At 39.0% G+C, this 19,492-nt stretch overlaps 1 protein-coding gene across 2 annotated transcripts in view; it reads right to left on the bottom strand.

The window, feature by feature from the left end:
* ANO1 (anoctamin 1) overlaps positions 1 to 19,492 on the bottom strand; it is a 50,710-nt gene that overhangs the window by 21,472 nt on the left and 9,746 nt on the right. For both annotated transcript variants that reach the window (XM_026089369.1, XM_026089368.1), the window contains exons 5-11: positions 19,078 to 19,132; positions 16,038 to 16,089; positions 12,765 to 12,820; positions 11,126 to 11,167; positions 5,836 to 5,900; positions 4,450 to 4,584; positions 2,765 to 2,925 (exon numbers count right to left, since the gene is read on the bottom strand). In XM_026089369.1, coding sequence (XP_025945154.1) covers positions 2,765 to 2,925; positions 4,450 to 4,584; positions 5,836 to 5,900; positions 11,126 to 11,167; positions 12,765 to 12,820; positions 16,038 to 16,089; positions 19,078 to 19,132 — 566 coding nt within the window. The remainder of the gene's footprint in view (positions 1 to 2,764; positions 2,926 to 4,449; positions 4,585 to 5,835; positions 5,901 to 11,125; positions 11,168 to 12,764; positions 12,821 to 16,037; positions 16,090 to 19,077; positions 19,133 to 19,492) is intronic.

A 19,492-nucleotide genomic window follows, 5' to 3' on the forward strand; every position in this document is an offset into this window, starting at 1 on the left:
AGGGGAGTTCTCTGCAGTGAGTATAAACAGATGTGCTCAGAAACATTTGCCATCATATTCAGAAAAACTGGAGGCAGGAAGAGGGTAACAAAGTTGAATTGAGAGGAAAGGACACTATGATGACTGGAACCAGGTTATGGTCATAGCATTCATTAGTCTTTCAAGTGAAACTCTCATGTGTAAAACTTATAACTGAGCCATATGCTTCCTGTAAATCAGTATTGTCATAACTGTATCTTAAAAGAGTCTGTGTCACAATCCTGGAATTCCCTCCCCTTTTCTCACCCCTGGGAGTTCCCGCAGTGTGGTCTACAGTTTCCATGTCAGTGAGAAATACAAAAAACAAAAGGTATATTGTTCCTTAGAACACTACTACTAGAAATCATTTTATGGCATTGACTTACAAAAATGTAAAATGAAAATATTACATCTGAAACACAGCCAGCTGTTAGCTCATTTGAAAAGCAGTGAGTGAACGTGCCAGGCATAATGCAGTAGCAAAGCACTGCCTCTTTGCCAAGTATACCTGCATTTTCATATTTTATCTAGGCCTATAAACAGAAATGGAGCTGAAAAATTCCAGAAGGTTATTGTCCAGATTATCATCTCATCTGGATTCTTTGAGATTTTTAATGTCTCTTCATACCAAGCTTCAGGTCTACTCCTTAGGAGAAAAAGTTGGTACCAGTCAATACAAAGTAAGATCCAGGGTTGGGCCCAGGAGAGCCTGCTCTTTTGGGGAATGGCATTTTGTGCTATGGTCTATGTTTAGCGATGAACTTGTGACAGAGGTCCAATTCAGTGCTAAAGCTGTTTTAACTCTCATGTGAGTGTAGTTCTCCAGAATGTCAAAGTCCTTCCATCATAAAAAGAAAGCCTGGCCAAATGGTTGCTCGCAATGATACCTTTGAACTTGGAATAAGTTCCTTCTTATGTTAAGGACTCCCTGTGTCAGCCTAGCAGGTTACTTACGTTCCCTCTGTCTCAATTCTTCAACTGTACATGAACATAATAAAACCTTCCGTTAGATGTAGAGGTGCTCAGAAATGGCACCGGAGAATATACATCTACCTACATTTAGAGATAACCAATTTTTCTGGATATCATTTCCTTAAAAAAATAAAGTGCTAAATTAATTTAAAAATTTGTTTTGACAAATCCTTTGGAAATGAAGTTTGCAATAATGCAAACTCATAACATTGGACTTTTTTGGAAAAAGTCTTGGATTTTCTCAACTCTGATTGACATTTTTTTTGAAACCATAATTATTTTAGATGGTATTACACCAAAATAAAATTTTATGTTGACCCAGAAGAACCTGAGGTATTTTGCTTCCCCAAAAAAGAATTTCTTTTCATTCTGTTACAGACAGGGAGAGAACATATTCATAGAATTGCACTTAAAGATGATGTGATTCCCATTCCAAAGCTATCTCAGATATTAAACCTTATTCTGCACAGAGCCTAAAGACTGTCTTCTCCCAGTTTGCTTTCCTTTGCCCAAAAATGTCAAAAATGGAAGGAAGGACCCATAACTCTCTGCTAAGGAAAAGGAGCCAAAGAGCATTACTCTTCGGACAAGAGAATATTATGTTTTGAGATCCACGTGGGGTTCACAGCAATAGTAAATGAGGGAGAGAGAGATATTTGATATTTGATTCTCTGCATGAGCGAATCAGACTATTTAAAGTCTCTGACATGGCATCCTGCTTCGAGGTATATCACATTTCTCCATACATGTAACATGGCAAGATGATCTTTAAGACAGCGATGATCTTTAAGACTCTGCTGCAAAGCTGGTCTAGTTCAGCCAGAACAAATGAAAACTTGAGCTATGTTTTTAGGATTAAATATAACTGAAAACAGGTTCTTTGAGCAAAGTTTACAGGAGGGGCAAAAATCTTCTTGTGCTGCTCTCACTGATACTGGCAGTATGTGACTAGGGGAGGAGTCCTGGCAGTCCCCAAGCACCGAGTCCCCCTCGAAGGGAATCTGCTGCTTGGTGGCTTCCCAACAGAGCCAATCTCCTGTCTGCAGTAAGGAATGACACCAGGACAACAGCAGTGACACCTGGCCCTTACACAGCCCTTGATAACCATCCCTGAGCCCTCCATAGTCATCCCCGAACACACAAAGATTTCATGGGGAGGGCATTAATATTTTTTGAAAGTTTTACAGATGAGAAAAGAAACAGAAAGATTAAATGACTTGCTCAAAATACAGGGGCAGTCAGCACCAGAAAAACACCTATAATGCTGCAGTTCTAGGTTCACAGTCTAAACACGAGGTCTGTTTCCTGATAAACTTAATTGCATCTCAGAGCTCACTCAAGAATCAATCATGATTTGTCCTGAGACGTTAAAGGCCATTATACTTCCCTGCTGAGCCCTCTCCTCAGGCCCAAAGTACATTAATACATTTTTTCTGTAATGTTCTAAAGTGGAAGCTGGCTCTGCAAATAGATTTTGCTGGAAAGCTATGCAATCCTGTTAATGAAATTTTGACATACCACACAGCAGTTTTATGACAGATGCTTAACAGTTTCATCTGATATTCATCTTGAGCAACTTTTTGAATTTTTAGCCTTCAGTCCAGAAAATAAATTTTGGGGTGACAGTTTCATGGGAAGGGGGAAAAAAAAAAAGTAGAATGGTTCTTTATATAATTAACTGTCTGAGTATAAATATACTGCTTTATCTCTTTTGTTTTTTCCTGTTGTACTTTAAATAATTAAAAACTTAACATCAAGTCATATATCTTCTTACCCCAGAGAGCCATGAAGACAGAGAAGAAGACAGTTGCAGGGTTATCAAACAGATGACTTGCACGAGCAGTTGCACAAGCAGAGCTCATTTTCCAGTAACTGCATGTTCTGTCACATAAGGGACACATGGTGATATTGTTTCTCTGGTCGCACATTTCCATACTGCAATGAAGCAACAAGACAGGCAAAAAGCAAGGTCAGCATAGCTCATCTTCCATACTCCGACAATTGTTTCTGACAGACCATTCTCCTCTGCACAGTATCCATTTCTGAATGCATATCTGGTCTGCAGGACCATCAAATAGTACTTTCATAATGCTTTGCACATCTTGCCCCCAGTGAACAGGCCTGTTTGTAACCCACACTGCCACAGGGGTCAGACTCCTCAAGCAAGACTGATTTCTTGCTCCAGCTTGCATTCCAGTGAGTAATAGTGTCTTTAGAGATATCGTTAGAAGATGTGTAAGACTGTATACTTTTTATTACAGGATCTTACAGTAAAAAAAAAAAATTGTTTCAGAATACTAATTATAGAATAGAAACTTATAGGTACAAAGGAAGCGTGGAGTATCAAGACTCTGGAGTTCAACGTCTCTGTACTCCATCCACGCAATCGAAATAGTGACACTCCCCTTGACTTTCTCCAACTGTTGGAAGTGGTATGAAGCAATCTTAATAAACAAAAGCATCTAGTTTCTGACATCCATTAATTTGCTTTGCCACTGATTGTATAGGTTGTTGTTCAAACTAGATTATTTTCATCTACAGCTGATGATGGATGCAGGACTAACAACGCAAAAGCATAGGGAGTTAAAATATTATAATACAAACTTACAAAAAGAATTGAAAGTATGACATCAAGATTTTGTTAATCTGACCGCAATTGCCTATTTTAGACATGTATAGTCTTGATTTATCTTTATGACTCCCAATATGCTCCTCACCATTTTATGGTGGGAAGCATCAACACCTATCATTAGCTGCATTTTGTTAGTTTGCTTTAACATTAATTTACATAATGATCTGAGTTAGGGGAAAAAAAAAAAAGAGCAACCAGCCAAGAGTTATTTTTATTTAGTACATTAGTGCAACACTAGGAGCATCATCAACAATTTAGAAATGTGGTTCAGTTCTGAGACCCATTCCCAGCCCTTTGTAGAGCTCCACCACTTACTGCAAACAGAAATCAGTGGGACTGCAAGACAGCCCATCTTTGTGGAGCTGCCTCATTTTATGCACAGCTTCCAAGAGATGAAGCATGCAGGGCACGAGGACAGAAAGTGGACAGAGCACACTGTACTCTGGCAATCGCCTGCTGGCAGACAGACGCCTGGAAGCCACAGCCAGCAAACACAGATTAAGGCAGTCTGTTACACTGTGAACAGCACAGGGCTAGCCCTAGAAATTGGGAGCCACAGCTTCAGTTGTGCTCACCCTAGACACTACTGACAACACATTTATTCTGGCAGGTAACATTTTATTCTGAGTTTCTAGTTGCCTCAAATAATAGAAGAAAAATCTGTTGTTCAGCAGAAAATCCTTTGATTAGCCCATGCTGAAAGCTGAAGCTCCGCATAATCCACAATGCTAATGCTCCCTCTGTTCAAACCCCCAAAATCATTTTCTCCCGTCACCTGTAATTGGCCTAAATTAGCCTACAGAAGCATTTTACTGTTGTTGTTTTACCTTGGTATATTCTCATCCACAGTTGCACAACCATAAAGAAAAACAATAATCCCTACAATTGAAGCTGGAATAAGCATTTGTGTATAAACTCCCAGCCAGGCAAAATATAGTCCAATCTTCTCTCCAAAATATTTTCTGAAAGAAAAAAAAAAAAAGAGCAATGTTTCCTATTTCTTAAAATATAACATGGCTAAAATTATGAATCACAGCTGGATTAAGCATGGAGAAAGTAAGATCTGATGACCTGTGGGAATTTTTTCCCCTCAGAAGACTCTTTTTCTCATGATACTTGGAGTTAATCTAGTGATACAGGCACCAAGAAAGCCAGTCATTCCAACTTGTCAATTGTTTCTGCTTTTCTGCTGTGTAAATTAGTATCTTTAGATCATCTGTGAGAGCTAATCCTTTTAAAAAAGCATCTCATTTTCTTTAACATATTTACTCCAAAGGGTCTTAACTCTCATCATGAGCAAACAGAATTCTTTGAGAATACTGAAATCCTGCACTCTTTTGAGCACCTAAAACTTCTGAGTTGTGCTGTGATTTTAGATGTGTGGGGCAAGCAGGCAGATATCTAGAACAGAGAAATGAGACTTCTTTCTCGTGGGGCTATTAATTAAACAGAACTGCCAGCCCAAGTGTACCTTCTGTCTGAAATCACTCAAGTATGATGCTGCAATAGCACAACTCAATAAATGCATCTTTTTTCTGGTTCTTATGCATTTGCTGCATATCCAATAATCAATGAAGTGATGAAGTGCCAGAACTGAGGAGCATATCCTGAGGGTGTGCATATCCTGTGCAATACCACGGCGCAGGATCCCTGACTTAGCCCTACCTGCCCGAGCTCCAGAGGTGGCATGTCAGCTTTCTTCTATGCCTAGCCCAATTTGCCTTGTTTCCACTAGGTTAATCGCAGCTACGCTGATCAAACACCATTGCCTGGTTGCAGTACTGTGCTGCAGTCTCTCTGGAACCCAAATTAACGTCTCTGCCAGGTCCTGTTGGGCCACGCTTGTTGGCAGAGCTCTGCACCGCATGCCATGGCCTGGTGGAGACGTGTCCTCCCTTCCCTGGTGACTCCCCTGTGGGTAGGCCACCACTTGTTCCAGATGGAGAGTCCCCGCAGGCAGCGGTTGCCTGTTTCTGCCCCATCCCCTGAAAGCCTGTACACTACGTGGGACACAGCAACTTGCTTCTAAACATGTGGAAAATTTTTGATTTTCTCTAAAAAAAATCAAGGAACTTTCCATTCTCAGGAGTCCCACCAGGCAATACCCAAGAACAGAATCACGTGCAGGTACATCAGCATGTATAATAAAGCATCAGTTTACATAACTTCAGAATTTCCTTGTGGAAACACAACATTACAGTGGCAATTCTCACCTCACCAGGTCAATGGGCTGATATTTATAAAAGACTCCATAGCTTGCCCACTCCTCACACAGGAGCTGCAAAACAGAAAGAAAGGCTAAAGCTAAAGCACTTCAAACAACCAGTTTCTCCTCTTGTTCAAACAAACTACAGAGCTCACACTGTGATCTCGTCTCACCACTTTGTGGTTTCAACACATAACCCAGTCTGCCAATACATGCAGTCTGCATTAAGTATTAAAATCAAATTTGATGATTTGTCATGCTGTAATACAGTGATGAGTTCCAGTGCATTAAAAGACTCTTCAACAGCACGGCTGATGGATAACTACAGTGGAGAGACAGGGAGGGTAGTCCTGATTTTATGATTTGTAGCAGGTATTTAGCAGAATGGATGTGAAGGATGAATATGCTTTGAGTTGTTAGACAGAACAAACTAGAATAAACTCGTTTGTTTTCACTATACTAATATTCAGCATCCATCAAGAGGAAACGTGCAGAAGTGCCTTGAAGGCTGCATTTAAGAGCTGTTCAGATGAACGTGATGATTTCCGCTCATCCTTTTGGTTAGAATATGGGCCAAGGAAAACAACAATCCCCATTAGCCATTTATAAAATTGAATCCCTCACAAAAATAGGTTCTTCTGAGACCTTCAACTTATCCTTTACTCTGTAAAATATATAAATAGCACTTTTCAGATTCAATTTTTTTTAATTCAGGTCAACAGATCGAGCAAGAAATCAGTATGTATGTACAAAAAATATTGGATAAAATAGACAGTGCTCACTGACCACCAGGCATACTCTCCCATTACCATAACAGCTTCTATGGAATAAGAGAGAACAGAAGCTTTGGATCTACTTGTGAATGCAGCTCTTCCTTTTTTGCTTCTTTTCCTGCTTTGACCCAGTGACATGAACTAGATTACAGGATGCTCCTGGACAGATTACTAATAATTAAAGGATATGCTTTGATGGTCACTTCTGTTTTCATGAATTCATCTGGCAACAACATGATCTCTTTCTCTTCTACTTCTCGCTCAAATATAAAAGCATGAACTCATCATTACTGAGATATTTCTTTTCATAGAACGCTGGGCAAAAAAAGTAAAAAGCAGATAGACTATGGAGAATTAGAACAAGTTAGACAGGAAATACTTTGAAGTTCTAAAGCCAGTAAAAGTCTTAAGTTTTGCTGTCAGGTGGTCTTTTTTCTTCTCACTTTTTTTAAGATTATCTGTAATTTTAATCATATTCAGCAGCAGTGTACCTATTCTAAATGCTATCAGCAAAGGGAAGGCTTACTTCTAGCAGCAATCACATTTAATATTTAATATTATACTGTGTTACAATGGATAAATCCTTCAATATTTATCATGTAAATGCAAACAGATTAATAATATTAAGAAACTTCACAGACCAGAAACTATTCCTGGGTTATCACTTTCTAAACTGCTATGGTCTCATATTCTTAACAGGGAAAGGTACAACAGTGCAGAGCCAATATTTACTGCTTGACTCACAAGTGGGTAAACTGTACAATGCTTTTGAGTCTCAGTCATCCCTTACTCTAACAATGTTTAAAAATCCAGTTTTCTACTGGCAATAATGCTTTGCCACATCTACTGTACATTTACAATTGCTGTGCTTTAACATGCTCCTTTTTTTAAAATCTGTAATTCCCATGAAAGATCATGGGAATTTTATGTAAATAAGAGTGAAGCAACGGAGCTTCCAAAACTAAATATGCCAGATGGCAGAATTTCAAAAGCGAGGCTAGTCACCCTTAATGGGATTTGAAACACCGAGATACTGTTCAAAACCCCACCCAGACTGCCCTGAAAAATAAATAAATAAATAAATAAAACTCAGATTCTGAGAGGGAAATGAATGAAATAACTGGAAAAGCAGTAAGTTTTGGATGGACTACCTACCCATGTATAGGTAGAGCGTCTCAGTTGGGAATGTCTTACCCAGATATAATAATCTCTTTTACCTACTTGCTTGGACTATCTGATCTTGGACCTAAATGTGTGGGAGCAAGTGAATACTGATGCTTACTCATTTTACCTTGTCAAAAGGTGAGTGAGGACTATCAGCGGGCTCAACAGATCATGATTTGCTGACTGGCACGGGGAGCACGGGCCATCAGCAAACCTCATCTGAATCAGGGAGAACCCAAGGGAAAATCTGATCGCTCTTTGTACGGCACAGGCATGCTCTCAGGCACACCGCTTTCTCCTGACACCACTCTAAACCTAAAGCTATCTCTAAACTGTTAACAAAAAATAGTAAGCAAAGCATTAAGGTGTGGAGAGTTAAGGCGGATATATGAATGCTAGCCTATTTACAAAATCAAGAAGTGGGTCATTCTTAAATTTTTGTGCTGTGGGCTGCGGCTCCATATGCTCCTTTTAAGGACAAACTTAAATTAAGTGGTTTCAGCGCTACCTGTTGCAGCCATCACACCTGCTCCCTGCAGCCACCATAGAGACCATCCTGCCGCAGTGAAAATGCCTCTACAGCTTCAGGCTATGCCGAGTCTGTGACGGAGTCAAGTTAAAAAAAAAAAAAAAAAACAACCCACCGTTTCAAACCAAATAACTTAGCAGAAAATTTCAGAGCTACACCAAGCACTGGTTTGGCACAATGGAGAGGATGGTAACCTCTATGGGTGGTTGCAGGGTGCATGGCCAGGCCTGCTGTGGAGGAAACTGTGACATGGAGCCACAACCTAAGAAACATGACATGCTCCACTAATCACCGCTATGACCAGGGAAGCCAGCATTATTCATCCTGGACACAGAAGGACAGATCAAACAGGATGATAGTGCTCGAAGTCAGTAGGTTATCTTATCATGATAGGGAGAAACTTAACATATGTCAGCCTCCTACATTTCTCCAGTGATATCCAAAAAAAGAAAAAGAAAGGCATACTGCCATTCCAATTTCTGCCCATATGCATTCCTACTTCTGGCATTTTGTCACAAAAAAGTCATACAGCAAACAGTGTTCTTAGAGCAGTTTTGCAATTCTCTTGCCAAATCGTTAATACAAACTTTCCAAGCTGGACTGCTGTGCTATATTTCTCAAGCAAATGGTTTAAACCATTCAAAAACACAACTGCATTTTTACTTTTATAAAAATATGATGTCAAAAATAGAGTGAACTATGCATTTTCCTCTCTGCAACCCAAATTAATCAATCTTTATTAGTTTCCTAACAACAGTAAGAGCAGAAACCGAAGCTTGAAAGGCAGGCCTTTAATAAACTTCAACATTCTTGAAAATTTTATTTTTACTTTGCTTTAGAATATATTGAGATTTCTTTCAACCATGTTTCCTACAGTTCAAGATCAACTCTCGATGTGTGGGAAACAATTAATGCTTTGGGACACCTCAGCATTCATGTGCACTAGCTGAGATTATCCTTTTATTACCGGCTTCCTTTTTACAGTCTAGGTTTGCACTGAAAATTAGATCCTTTTTCTGTGACCTAAGCTCGTCAAGTATAGCAGGAAAATACTGAACTAAGGAGATTTTGCATCCGTGCCATTTTTCAGTTTTGTACGGCACTTCAAACATAAAGATAACATAGAAGTTTGTAGTTAAAATACAAATGAATTATCTCATTTATCCTGACGTTTATCAGCCTGATATTCAAAGCACAGCTTCAAAGACATGATTATAGGAGATGAGTACACTAACCCTAAATATTTACTTCATTTCTATGCCTCAAATCTTTAATTTTGCTGTAAAAAAGGCACAGCCTGGCCTAGCACTTGATTAGATTAACAAAAGCTTCAAGAAGCCAGAAGAGACATGCCAAAACATGCCAAAAGATTATTTGAAGGAACTAGAAGTCAAAAGCCAACGTAAACATTGGAAAACACACAGTGAACTTGTGAAATAAGTGAATTTGTGAGGTTTTGAAAGTTAGTAACAAAGATGATAATCCAGATTCTTTGAGAAAATGTGGACTTCCATCCCATTTTTGTTTGAGCAATGTGTTGCTTAATAATGAAATGACACATATGTGGTATTTTTAACGTAAATCAACAGAGGGAGGAAAAAGGAAAAAAGAAAGAAAGAATGAAAAAAGTTGTTCCTAGACCTGAAAATCAGGAACCTGGACCAGGAACCTGGAGCTTAGCTTTGCCGCTGACAACAGTAGCTGGCTTTTGGTGAGCCACTTACACCTTAAGGTCCAACAGGCCTTTAATTTTGGGTGTCTATTTTTATATGACCAACTTGGAAGGCTTTAGATCTGCTTTTCATATGACCTGAGTCCACACTTTTCTACGGACTTTCTTTGGAGATGTGACCATGAAGCAAGTCTGAAAGGCAAAGTTAGTGTGTTTCAAGTCCGAGAGCCCAGCACATATAGCACCCAAATTTAGTAACTTCTCCTGAGAGAAGTGGTCTTAACCTCTCTGCTTCAGGTCTTGTCTGCTAACCAGAAAAAAATGCGCATCTTCTTTAGAAGAGTGATCAGAAGTACGTAGTACTTCCACCCTGAATTTAAGAAATCAAGCTTTCTGCAAAGTATAGATAAATTGGCATTTTCTGATGAACAGCATTTCCTTACAGTAATTCCTACTAGTTTTACTACAGTAAACAAATGTCTTTCAGTATACGACAATAAAAACAACCCATAAACCACACAATTTAAACCACAGACTTATGTGAAAAGTGATACATATGTATCATATACATCCATCGAGCAGGCTCTGTTTGAACAGCACATATTAGAACTTAGCTGACATACAAGAGAATGAATACTTATCAGAAATATGACAATCGTTATCCCTCCCAATAATTTTTTTGTTTATGTTTTCAATTCCCTCCTTGCTCCTCCACCAGCCTGATTCTGATCCTCCCACTCCAAATTAGCAACTCATTATTTCACCAGAAGCTGGAGTGCTTAAATCAGAGCTCTCTGTGGAGTGAAGCAGGATTTGCATCACATATGGATATCATACTATGGTTGAGTATATCTTATCAGATCTGGCCTGAAATTACACCACCCAAACTTTAGGAGGAGTTGTATGCAAATGCTATTAATACTCTTACCAATATGGAGAGAAAAGTATCATTATCAGCTTGGTAATTTATACATATTAATACTGCATTCCATGCTGGGGCAGATTTAAACACTGAAAAGTACTTAAGTACTTCTACTGCACGGCATTTGGTGCCTTTCCGTGGTATTTTCTGTGAAACCTTGGCAAATTTCCAGATTCCAACAGGTGACTTCAGGCTGAGACATCTGTGAACATGCAGAAATCCCTTATATCAACTTACTTTTCTGTCATTAGGTTCGACGTTTTCACCTTCATAGTCACCCTTTAAAAAAAGAAAATTTGCGTCATCCAATGAGTCGCACCCAGAGCTGCTATGCATCTTGCATACCCATGTATCCTACTCACTTAATGCATCAAAAACAGAAAAGTAATCTGTAAAATAATGCTGTATTTTAGGAGTTCATTTGTCATAGCACACTTTGTCTTCTGTCATCAAGCACATTAAGAAAGAGTAATAATGTCTGTCATGGGGGAAAAAGGAATGAATAAGTAATAAAGGTGGCCTAAAAATGTCAAGGGAAAGGATGTGGTATTTCCGTGGCGTTTGAGGTTCAGCTCAGTCCACTTTAAAGAGAAGAGCCCAGCAGGGAGCTCATCCATATCCAGACTCTCCAAACATTCAGGGCTGATTAGATTTGAGGTTTTAATTTGGAGCTATTTTAAAATACAATAAAGGAGTAAACTAAGACAATAAATAAGCTATACATCAGTAGTTGTCTAAAGATGTTAGACAAGCACATGCAGAGCAGTTTATTTAACTGGTCTGGATTTTTAAATTTTATCATTTTAGTTTAAGAAAGAGTGCCTGACATTCACAATAAACATCGGGTAGGCAAAGAGCCTGTTCTGATCTCAATTACTCTCAGATGAAACATTATGGCTAGTGTAAAAGTTCCAGCATAAAATCAGTGAAAATGAGAAGAGCAGAAAACTGAAAAGATACACTTCATTTCTGCACTCCTGTACTTCCACACACTGGAAAAGCATCTGTAACATCTGCATCAGGCTCAGTATTCTTTATACACTTTCCCAAACAGTACATTAAGGGCAGCATTAGTGTGACATCCCCTTGATACCTGTTAAGCCTTTCTGTAAGGGTCTAGCTGAGAGGGCATGTTTTCCAGTCCTAGCCACACCTTGAAATTATGAGTAAAATTTCATCAGCACCCAATTGCTGTCCATCTACCACTCTACTATGACAGGATGGGGATCCCAAACTCAGGTATGAAGGCCACCAAAATTCCCTGCTTGTCTCTAATCCTCTCAGTCTCAATGAACATTACAGTTTAACAGATTTTGACATCTTACTCAACTGATCAAAAGCAGATTTCAACACTAACAAGGTCTAGAGTAACATCCAGCTCCATGAAAAGTGTCACTTCGAATTCTAGCTCATGTTTTTTCCCCAGTGGCAACCAGTCACACAAACACCCAGTCACTGACATCTCCCTATTTGCAAGGGAATGCCAGGAAGATTCAGATCAGGAAACTAGCCACAGAAATGCCAGAAGTGCCACAAAAATAAATACGTATCGTAGCAATGATGCCAGAGTCCTTGGGAACAAAAGGTCAAAAACTAACACAAGCATTTTATTTGCTAAGCCACTAAAACAACTCTTCTAATGTTTTGGTAAAACATCACTTATGATCATCAAGGATAAAGCAGGGCTGGCAAATTCATTAAAAGCAAGCATAGTGATGGAAACAATCAGCAGAAGTTATTACAGTCATCATAAAAGCAAGCAGAAAATTAGGCTCCTACACACTATTGTTTGGGATGAGGCCATTAATACATAACACATTAAGGATTTCTTGGTGTCAGATAGTAGACTTGTAAAATATATTCCAAGATCACTTACATCATGCAAAGGATATGCAGCACTGTAAACTCCATTGGCAAGCAGGCTGGTGATCCCTTGAAAAATAAAGACATAAGAGTTATTTGCATTTTCGAGGTCAGACATTCTTTATCCTCCTTCCTTGAGATTTCCCTCAAAATAACAGTCATTTGGTCAGATAATGATTTTTCTGCCATCTCATTCCTCTCCATGTAGTTTCATTTTTAATCAAATAGGTTATTAAACATGACTCATTTTATGGAATGGAAAACTGCAGAGAGCAAGAGGAAGTCTCATATATTTGAGAATCAAGAATTAGAAGCCAATGACTTGGAATTAGTCATTATAATAAATTACATTTTCTGAAAAGTCAGTTTGATTTAAGGGCAAGCCTGCAGATTTGAAAGTGTGTAGCAGAAGGCTCGATCATGAGAAGAATATGGCTGGAATTGATGGCATATGGGAACACACATACAAACTCATCATACACACAAAGTTTTGAATTAAGATTTCAGATTGATTAGAGAAATTGTAGGGAAAGCCTTTGCAAAGACCTTGGCTTACTTACCATATTTACCACATTTTCGTCTTTTATTTAAAAGTGTAGTTTCCTTCTTTCTTCCCTCTCCTTTCCCTGTTTACACATCCGTTTATTAGTTACATGCATGAGCCTGAAAGCAGTAAATGCTTCATCTACAAAAGGTATGTTGCATAATGGACTCTGCAGAGTTCTGCCTTCCCAGGTCTGGTATCATTCCTTATCCTTCAGGACAGAGTAAGGGAAGTGAGAGTGGACCAGGAGAAGTCGTGTGTCCAGCTGGGAGAGCATAATGAATGAGGGGCACTTAGAAAATGTCAGCTTGCTGCAGAAACCCCTCAGGTTGCTGGACTGGACCTAGACCTTGGAGGGCTGCAGCACGCAACTTCTCTAATAACGTTCCGTTAGAGCCACTGGCACTAATTGCCAATTATGGAGCATGACCCACGTCTCAAGGTGCCATGTTATCTATGAAGATATATTTGATGATTCTGCCTACCAGCGTTGAGTACTGAATCTGGGCTATTTCAGGCTGGTTAGAGCAAAGTCAAGTAGTTCCATCTGAGCAAAGCTAAGCTGATTAACACCAATAAAAAAAAATTTAGCTGCTGGCACTGTGGAGAATTTAAAGAAAACAAAACCAATGTGCTACGGTGGGCTTCATGTTGCTTGTCAGCTTCTTGCTAACAACAGGATGGGACTAGATTTGAAGGAACAGTGAGTATGAATCAGGAAACAGGTCACTGTAGGTTCAGAAGACATTTTGGTTATTCCTGAAGGGAGGATTTTTCAAATATACTAATATTTTCAAGATACTAAGCACCTGCTGGTGGAATTGCTCCAGGAATGCTCTGAATCTTGCAGTATCTTTATTTCTGAAAGTCCTACTTAAGATTATACAGTACTACAAATTGCCTACAAGTGTTTCTACATGCCTGACAGAACCAACTGGGGAGCAGATAAGTTATTTTTCTAGGGCTGTGCTACCAAAGAGCTATGCAACACCCTTCTACATATCAGTCTTAAAAGATTAAGACATATTCGCATTTTCACAAATTTGCAAAATAAATAACAAAGACTGTAGTGTTCACTGTGCAGCTGCCTCTTTCCTGCTGGACAGAAATGTAGCAGCATTATCTGTGTTTGCTCAAATCTGTTTGAAACCTTTGTTGGGTTGTAACCCAGCGTTCCAGCACTGGAACACAAAGGACCCGATTGAGTTATGCTGACTATACCCACGGACATTCTGGCCTAATGACATTTTTATTAAGTATACTGTGTGACCTTGCCAGTCTGGAAAAAGAATGATCCAGGAATCCTAATGCTTTACCTTCCTTTAGTCTCTGCCCTATTCAGCAGACCTGTTTCCCATTTCTGGACCGAAAAAAAAGAGAGTGAGTAACCAACTCCAAGGCAGGAATTCAAATTGAGCTCTATGACCTTCCCCTTTCAGGAGTGCAGATACATTATTTCCAATGAAAATGATCCAGCACCGAACTCAAAACAGGGTCCTGAAAGTCACAAATTAAACTGGATTTCGCATGCTACAGGAAACAGTACTTCTGTTAATACTGGCTGAACACCAAGTAAATTTAGTGTATATAAGGACTCAACAATCGTACATTGTATGTTGTTACTTCATCAGAAAAGTCAAAGCATGGAAGTAATTTCTGGCATAATTATTCTTCTATTATTTGATGGGTTTCTAAGCAGCTTATGGGTCAATATTGAACAGAACTACCTGTAATTCAAGTTTCCATTGTTTTATTTAACTGCTTGTAGGCAAATAAACACTTTAACAGATCCCAAGTTATCAAATATTTTCTCTCACATTCATGCTTTTCTCATCTGCACTGGTTTCTATTGGTTGTCTGTCGTTAAGACTGGACACGAGGGAAATCAGCCTTCCACCTTATATAATTGGGTTTACTATTAACTATTTGTTAACTTTAGTACCACAACCAAATATATACCTATAACTCATAACATGTTTAAAATAAACTGTAGAACAGCTGAATAGGAAAACTGGCTAGCAACTCTTTCAGATGACCTGACTTGCAATTCATGTTTACCCTTATTACGAACTTAGTTGTTAGAACTCAAGCCCTAAGGCTGAAATCCTGCAACTCTGGGCCATGGCAGTACTAACTTCACATCCACCGATCTGCAACAACAGTTTCGAGGGCAAAGAGATCACTCAAATTTCAGTGACACCTCAGTCCCTGGCTGTTCTACTGGGTTAGTCACAGTTCAACATATAATGGTGTTTTGGACCGTCATCTATTAAGACTCCTTCACTCAAGTGATTGAAAAAACATCCTGTGATTAAAATTTTAGGACACTACTGAAGGGACTGGACCAACCTATATGCTTTCATCACAGTTACTGAAATCCATGGTAATGCTCTCATATATTTCAGCAAGTGTAAAACCGAATCAATACAAAGCACATATCCACTTCCTAAGGCATATCTTACTGTTTTATATTATCATCCAGTACTGCTGTAAGGGACCTACTTAACATCTGCAGGGGCTATGCTCACTTACCATTTGATTTAGAGTTGAATCTGTATTCACATTTGAAAAAAATTCCAATTAGCTACATTAATTAGATTAAATTTCTAAATAAAACAATTATATCCATATATATCAAATTATAGAGCAGGGGAAAACCCTAAACTCCACAGCCAGTTACAACTTGTAATTATTTCAATACCTGAAATGACATCGATCTTAAACCTAAATAAAGTTCCTTACCCATGCTATATTTTGCTTTGGTACATGTCGTTCTTTTCAATATTTCATAAACCTACACAAACAAAATAAGAGAAAGGAAAGGGTTACTTCAGATACTGCCAGCGAAAAGCAAAATCTTTCTGTGTACAGCTCAAATATAAGTACTGGCAAAACCAAGATGTTGATGAAGTCATCATTCTTTAATAAAAGTCATGGCATTCAGGATAGCAGAGTTTAAAGATTTCCATACACAGCACTGTACAAGAGAGAAAGGCTTAACTAAATAGCCGATTACCAAGATATCTGATTGTCATTTGTTGGAGAGAAACAGGATTACATTTAACCATTCAATTAATAGAAATGCTATTTCACTCCTGTTAGACAAGACATTGATCAAAGCCCAGAAACACGTTTCCAGCAGGATCCGGCATTCAGCTGTAAGCGGTGTACCGGGCTCGTCTCTGATGGTGCAAGTTGGCTTCACGCCACTAACTTCAACAGAGCTAAACACATCTCACTGCCAGCGGTTCGGGCCCACAATGTTTATGCATGTCTCTAAGTATGCAGCAGTTTATCAGAAACTGGACTAAATAAAACAAGTTGACCTTAAAATCTCTTAGTTTGCATGATCTTGGTGGCAACACGGATATGTATATCTTACGATTTATTTCGTTTATTGTCAAATAAACTTTGCACATTTTATCACACTGCCTGAGTGGTTAAACTTTCACCCCATGCTGTTCTGCTGAAGAGATGTGCTCTTAGGCAATGCCACCTGCGCCAGCCCAGGGTCACGGTGGGAGCAGAAGAAAAACGGAGGCATTCAATGTGAGTAAATGCACAGCCCGCCCTTTGCCTCCTCTGTCCGGAGACTCACAGCTTTGGGATGCTCATTAATCTATGTGCTTACTTGGCCTGGCTCATCCAAAACATCTGCCACTTTGGACCAAGCGGGCAAGGAACGGACGAGAGACGCTTCTCGCCTTTCCAGCCAGGTGGCAACTCAGCTATGGGCCAACAGCACAGTGGGAAGTGACCAGGGCCTGCCAGGCAATCCCCCTCATGGCTTGCCTTGTGTTATCTTTTACCTTGGGTGAGCTAAAGGGCTGTCACAGAGAGATTTTCAGTTACACAATTTTTTTTTTTTTTTAAATAAGTAAAAGGTCTTTGGCTTAGTTTCTATTCAACAGACTCATAGGGAGCGACTAGATTCCTGTTCATTTTGCAGTAGGCGGAAGGGTCAATATTTGCACTATGGTTTAAAAATACATATTGGAAAGGCAGGAGAAAACTTTAAGAAAGAAGAATAGAAAGAAAAATGCACGCAGAATAAAGTGATGCTGAGAAACACTCAACGTGCCTTTTAGTACTAGGTTACCTACAGGGATTTCCAACAAAGCAACATACTAGCTATTATTGTTATGCGTCAGTGTTCCTTTAGTGGTTAAATAAAATAAAAGAATCCCTCATCTCCCTCCTGCCCTCTGCTCCTAGCTCCAGTGTTTCTGTCCAGTGCCCATTTAGTCTAGGTGGCTCATCCTTTTGTCCTTCGGTGCCATTTTGTCTTGCTGCCTTTCTCACACAGCTTGTTCTCATGAATTTTAACTCTTCACTTCCTCCCTTAAGTTTCTTACCAGTACATACTCCTTCAAGTTTTTAAAATTATATTTCTAGGTGTATAAGAGAAAGTCTACAAACAAAAGCTATTTTTTTCAATCTCAAATGAAATGTTTTATTACAAATAAATCAATTCAACGTTTGTCATCTTCTTTCCATTTCTATGCTGCTAAATTTGCCTTCCTTGGCCAAATTCACCTAGCTATGATAATCTGCATTCAAGTCAAAAGCTGTACTTCAAACTACAGGGGAACTACATCACGGTGGCCTGTACRCTGGAGCTTCAAAGAAGGAAAAAGAAGCTAGAAATCTTACATCCGTTATCACTGAAGGAATAAGAGACAGCCATAAGGTGATATAAGTTCTCAAAACCACTTAGCATCCGAAAGAATATAGTTAGTTAATAAGATAACGGCATGCTCACAGTCACCTTCCTATGCACTGATAAGCAGCAGAGGAATGGGGCAAAGGTGCCATATTTTACTTTGCAATAGTGTTGCAGCACTTGGCATAACCCCTTCCAACTCCCCTGGATGTCACATGAGCTTTCTTTACAATTACTCCCTCAACGACTATAGGGGAGACTAAACCTTATCTCCCATTCTATTTTGTGTTCTGTAAGTCATAAGAAAGTATTCAAATGCAGTCTGCGATACAACATTGCTATACTAGGCTTCCCTCCTGTAAGGGAACTGCAGAAGTTTAATTACGAGAGTAAAAGTCCCATACTAGCATTGAACAAACAGACAGAATCTCTAAGATGAAGGCAGGAATGGCTCAGCACCCAGTCTCAGTACTGGGTATGCGTACATCATACTAGCTAACGTAATACAACTTAACAAATATATAAATAGGTAATCAGAACAAGCTGCAGTTTTCTGTCCTTGTTGTGTTTGCTTAATGTAAATTTTGATGTTAACACATAAACCCCAATATATTTAACATTGTTCTCTAACTCAAACTGGCTTAAAAATTAGAAATATTATTCTCTGTTTCATTGCTGTTTCATTGAACTTTTTGTTGGGAGATTTCAGAACACTTTATAAAAACAGCAATGTATAGCTGGAAAAGGGTAACCAAGACACAGAGGTCTACAGTTGCTTTCCCAGTTAGCTAATGGCAGAACCAGTGGTAGAATCTAAATCTATTCCTTTCTAGTGATATTTCTACTGGGAAACTAGGTCCCAAGTTAACTGTGAACTAGAAAGAGGATCCAAATTATTTTACAAAAGATGGCAACCTATTTGTATCAAACACTATTTGTCATATAAGCTAGAGCTGGAAATGCTTTCTTAGCATCTAAATAATTGATGTCATAGTCAATTCCTGGCATTTGGTAAAGAAAGACAAACTTGTAATGGGCTTGTACTAAAGCTGGCAAAGGGGCTATTAACACCATGATTAATACACTATCCACCATAAATTATTTATATACAGTACTTACTATAGTGCTTCTAGTTTTGCTGTCAAAGAAGGAATCTCTGTCAGACAAATCAAATCTGTTAAAAGATGAGAAGGAGGCTCATTAGGTTAAAAAAATGCTAGTAATTTCCTGCTCTTGTTGACCTCTTCAATATTTTCATCTCTCCCGGGGATCTCTCATTGTTAACGTTAAAGAATACCTTGTAGAAACCTCATTAAAAAGGAAGTCCATTGCAACACTTGTAATTTAAAGAGGCTGCTTATCTGTTTCACCGGTTTCATATATTTAGGTTTTTCTGCACAAAGAGGCTGTTGATGCTCATTTAAGCTGAACTCCTGCCGCTGCTGGCCTAGAATTTCTCATAACCTCATCACCTGGGCTGCACTTGCAGCCGCGTGAAGCCACTCTGTCCTCCCTCACTCAGCAAATGCACAGG

This window comes from Apteryx rowi, unplaced genomic scaffold, assembly GCF_003343035.1.
Source record: "Apteryx rowi isolate R43461 unplaced genomic scaffold, aptRow1 scaffold_81, whole genome shotgun sequence".
In the NCBI taxonomy this organism is placed as follows: Eukaryota; Metazoa; Chordata; class Aves; order Apterygiformes; family Apterygidae; genus Apteryx; species Apteryx rowi.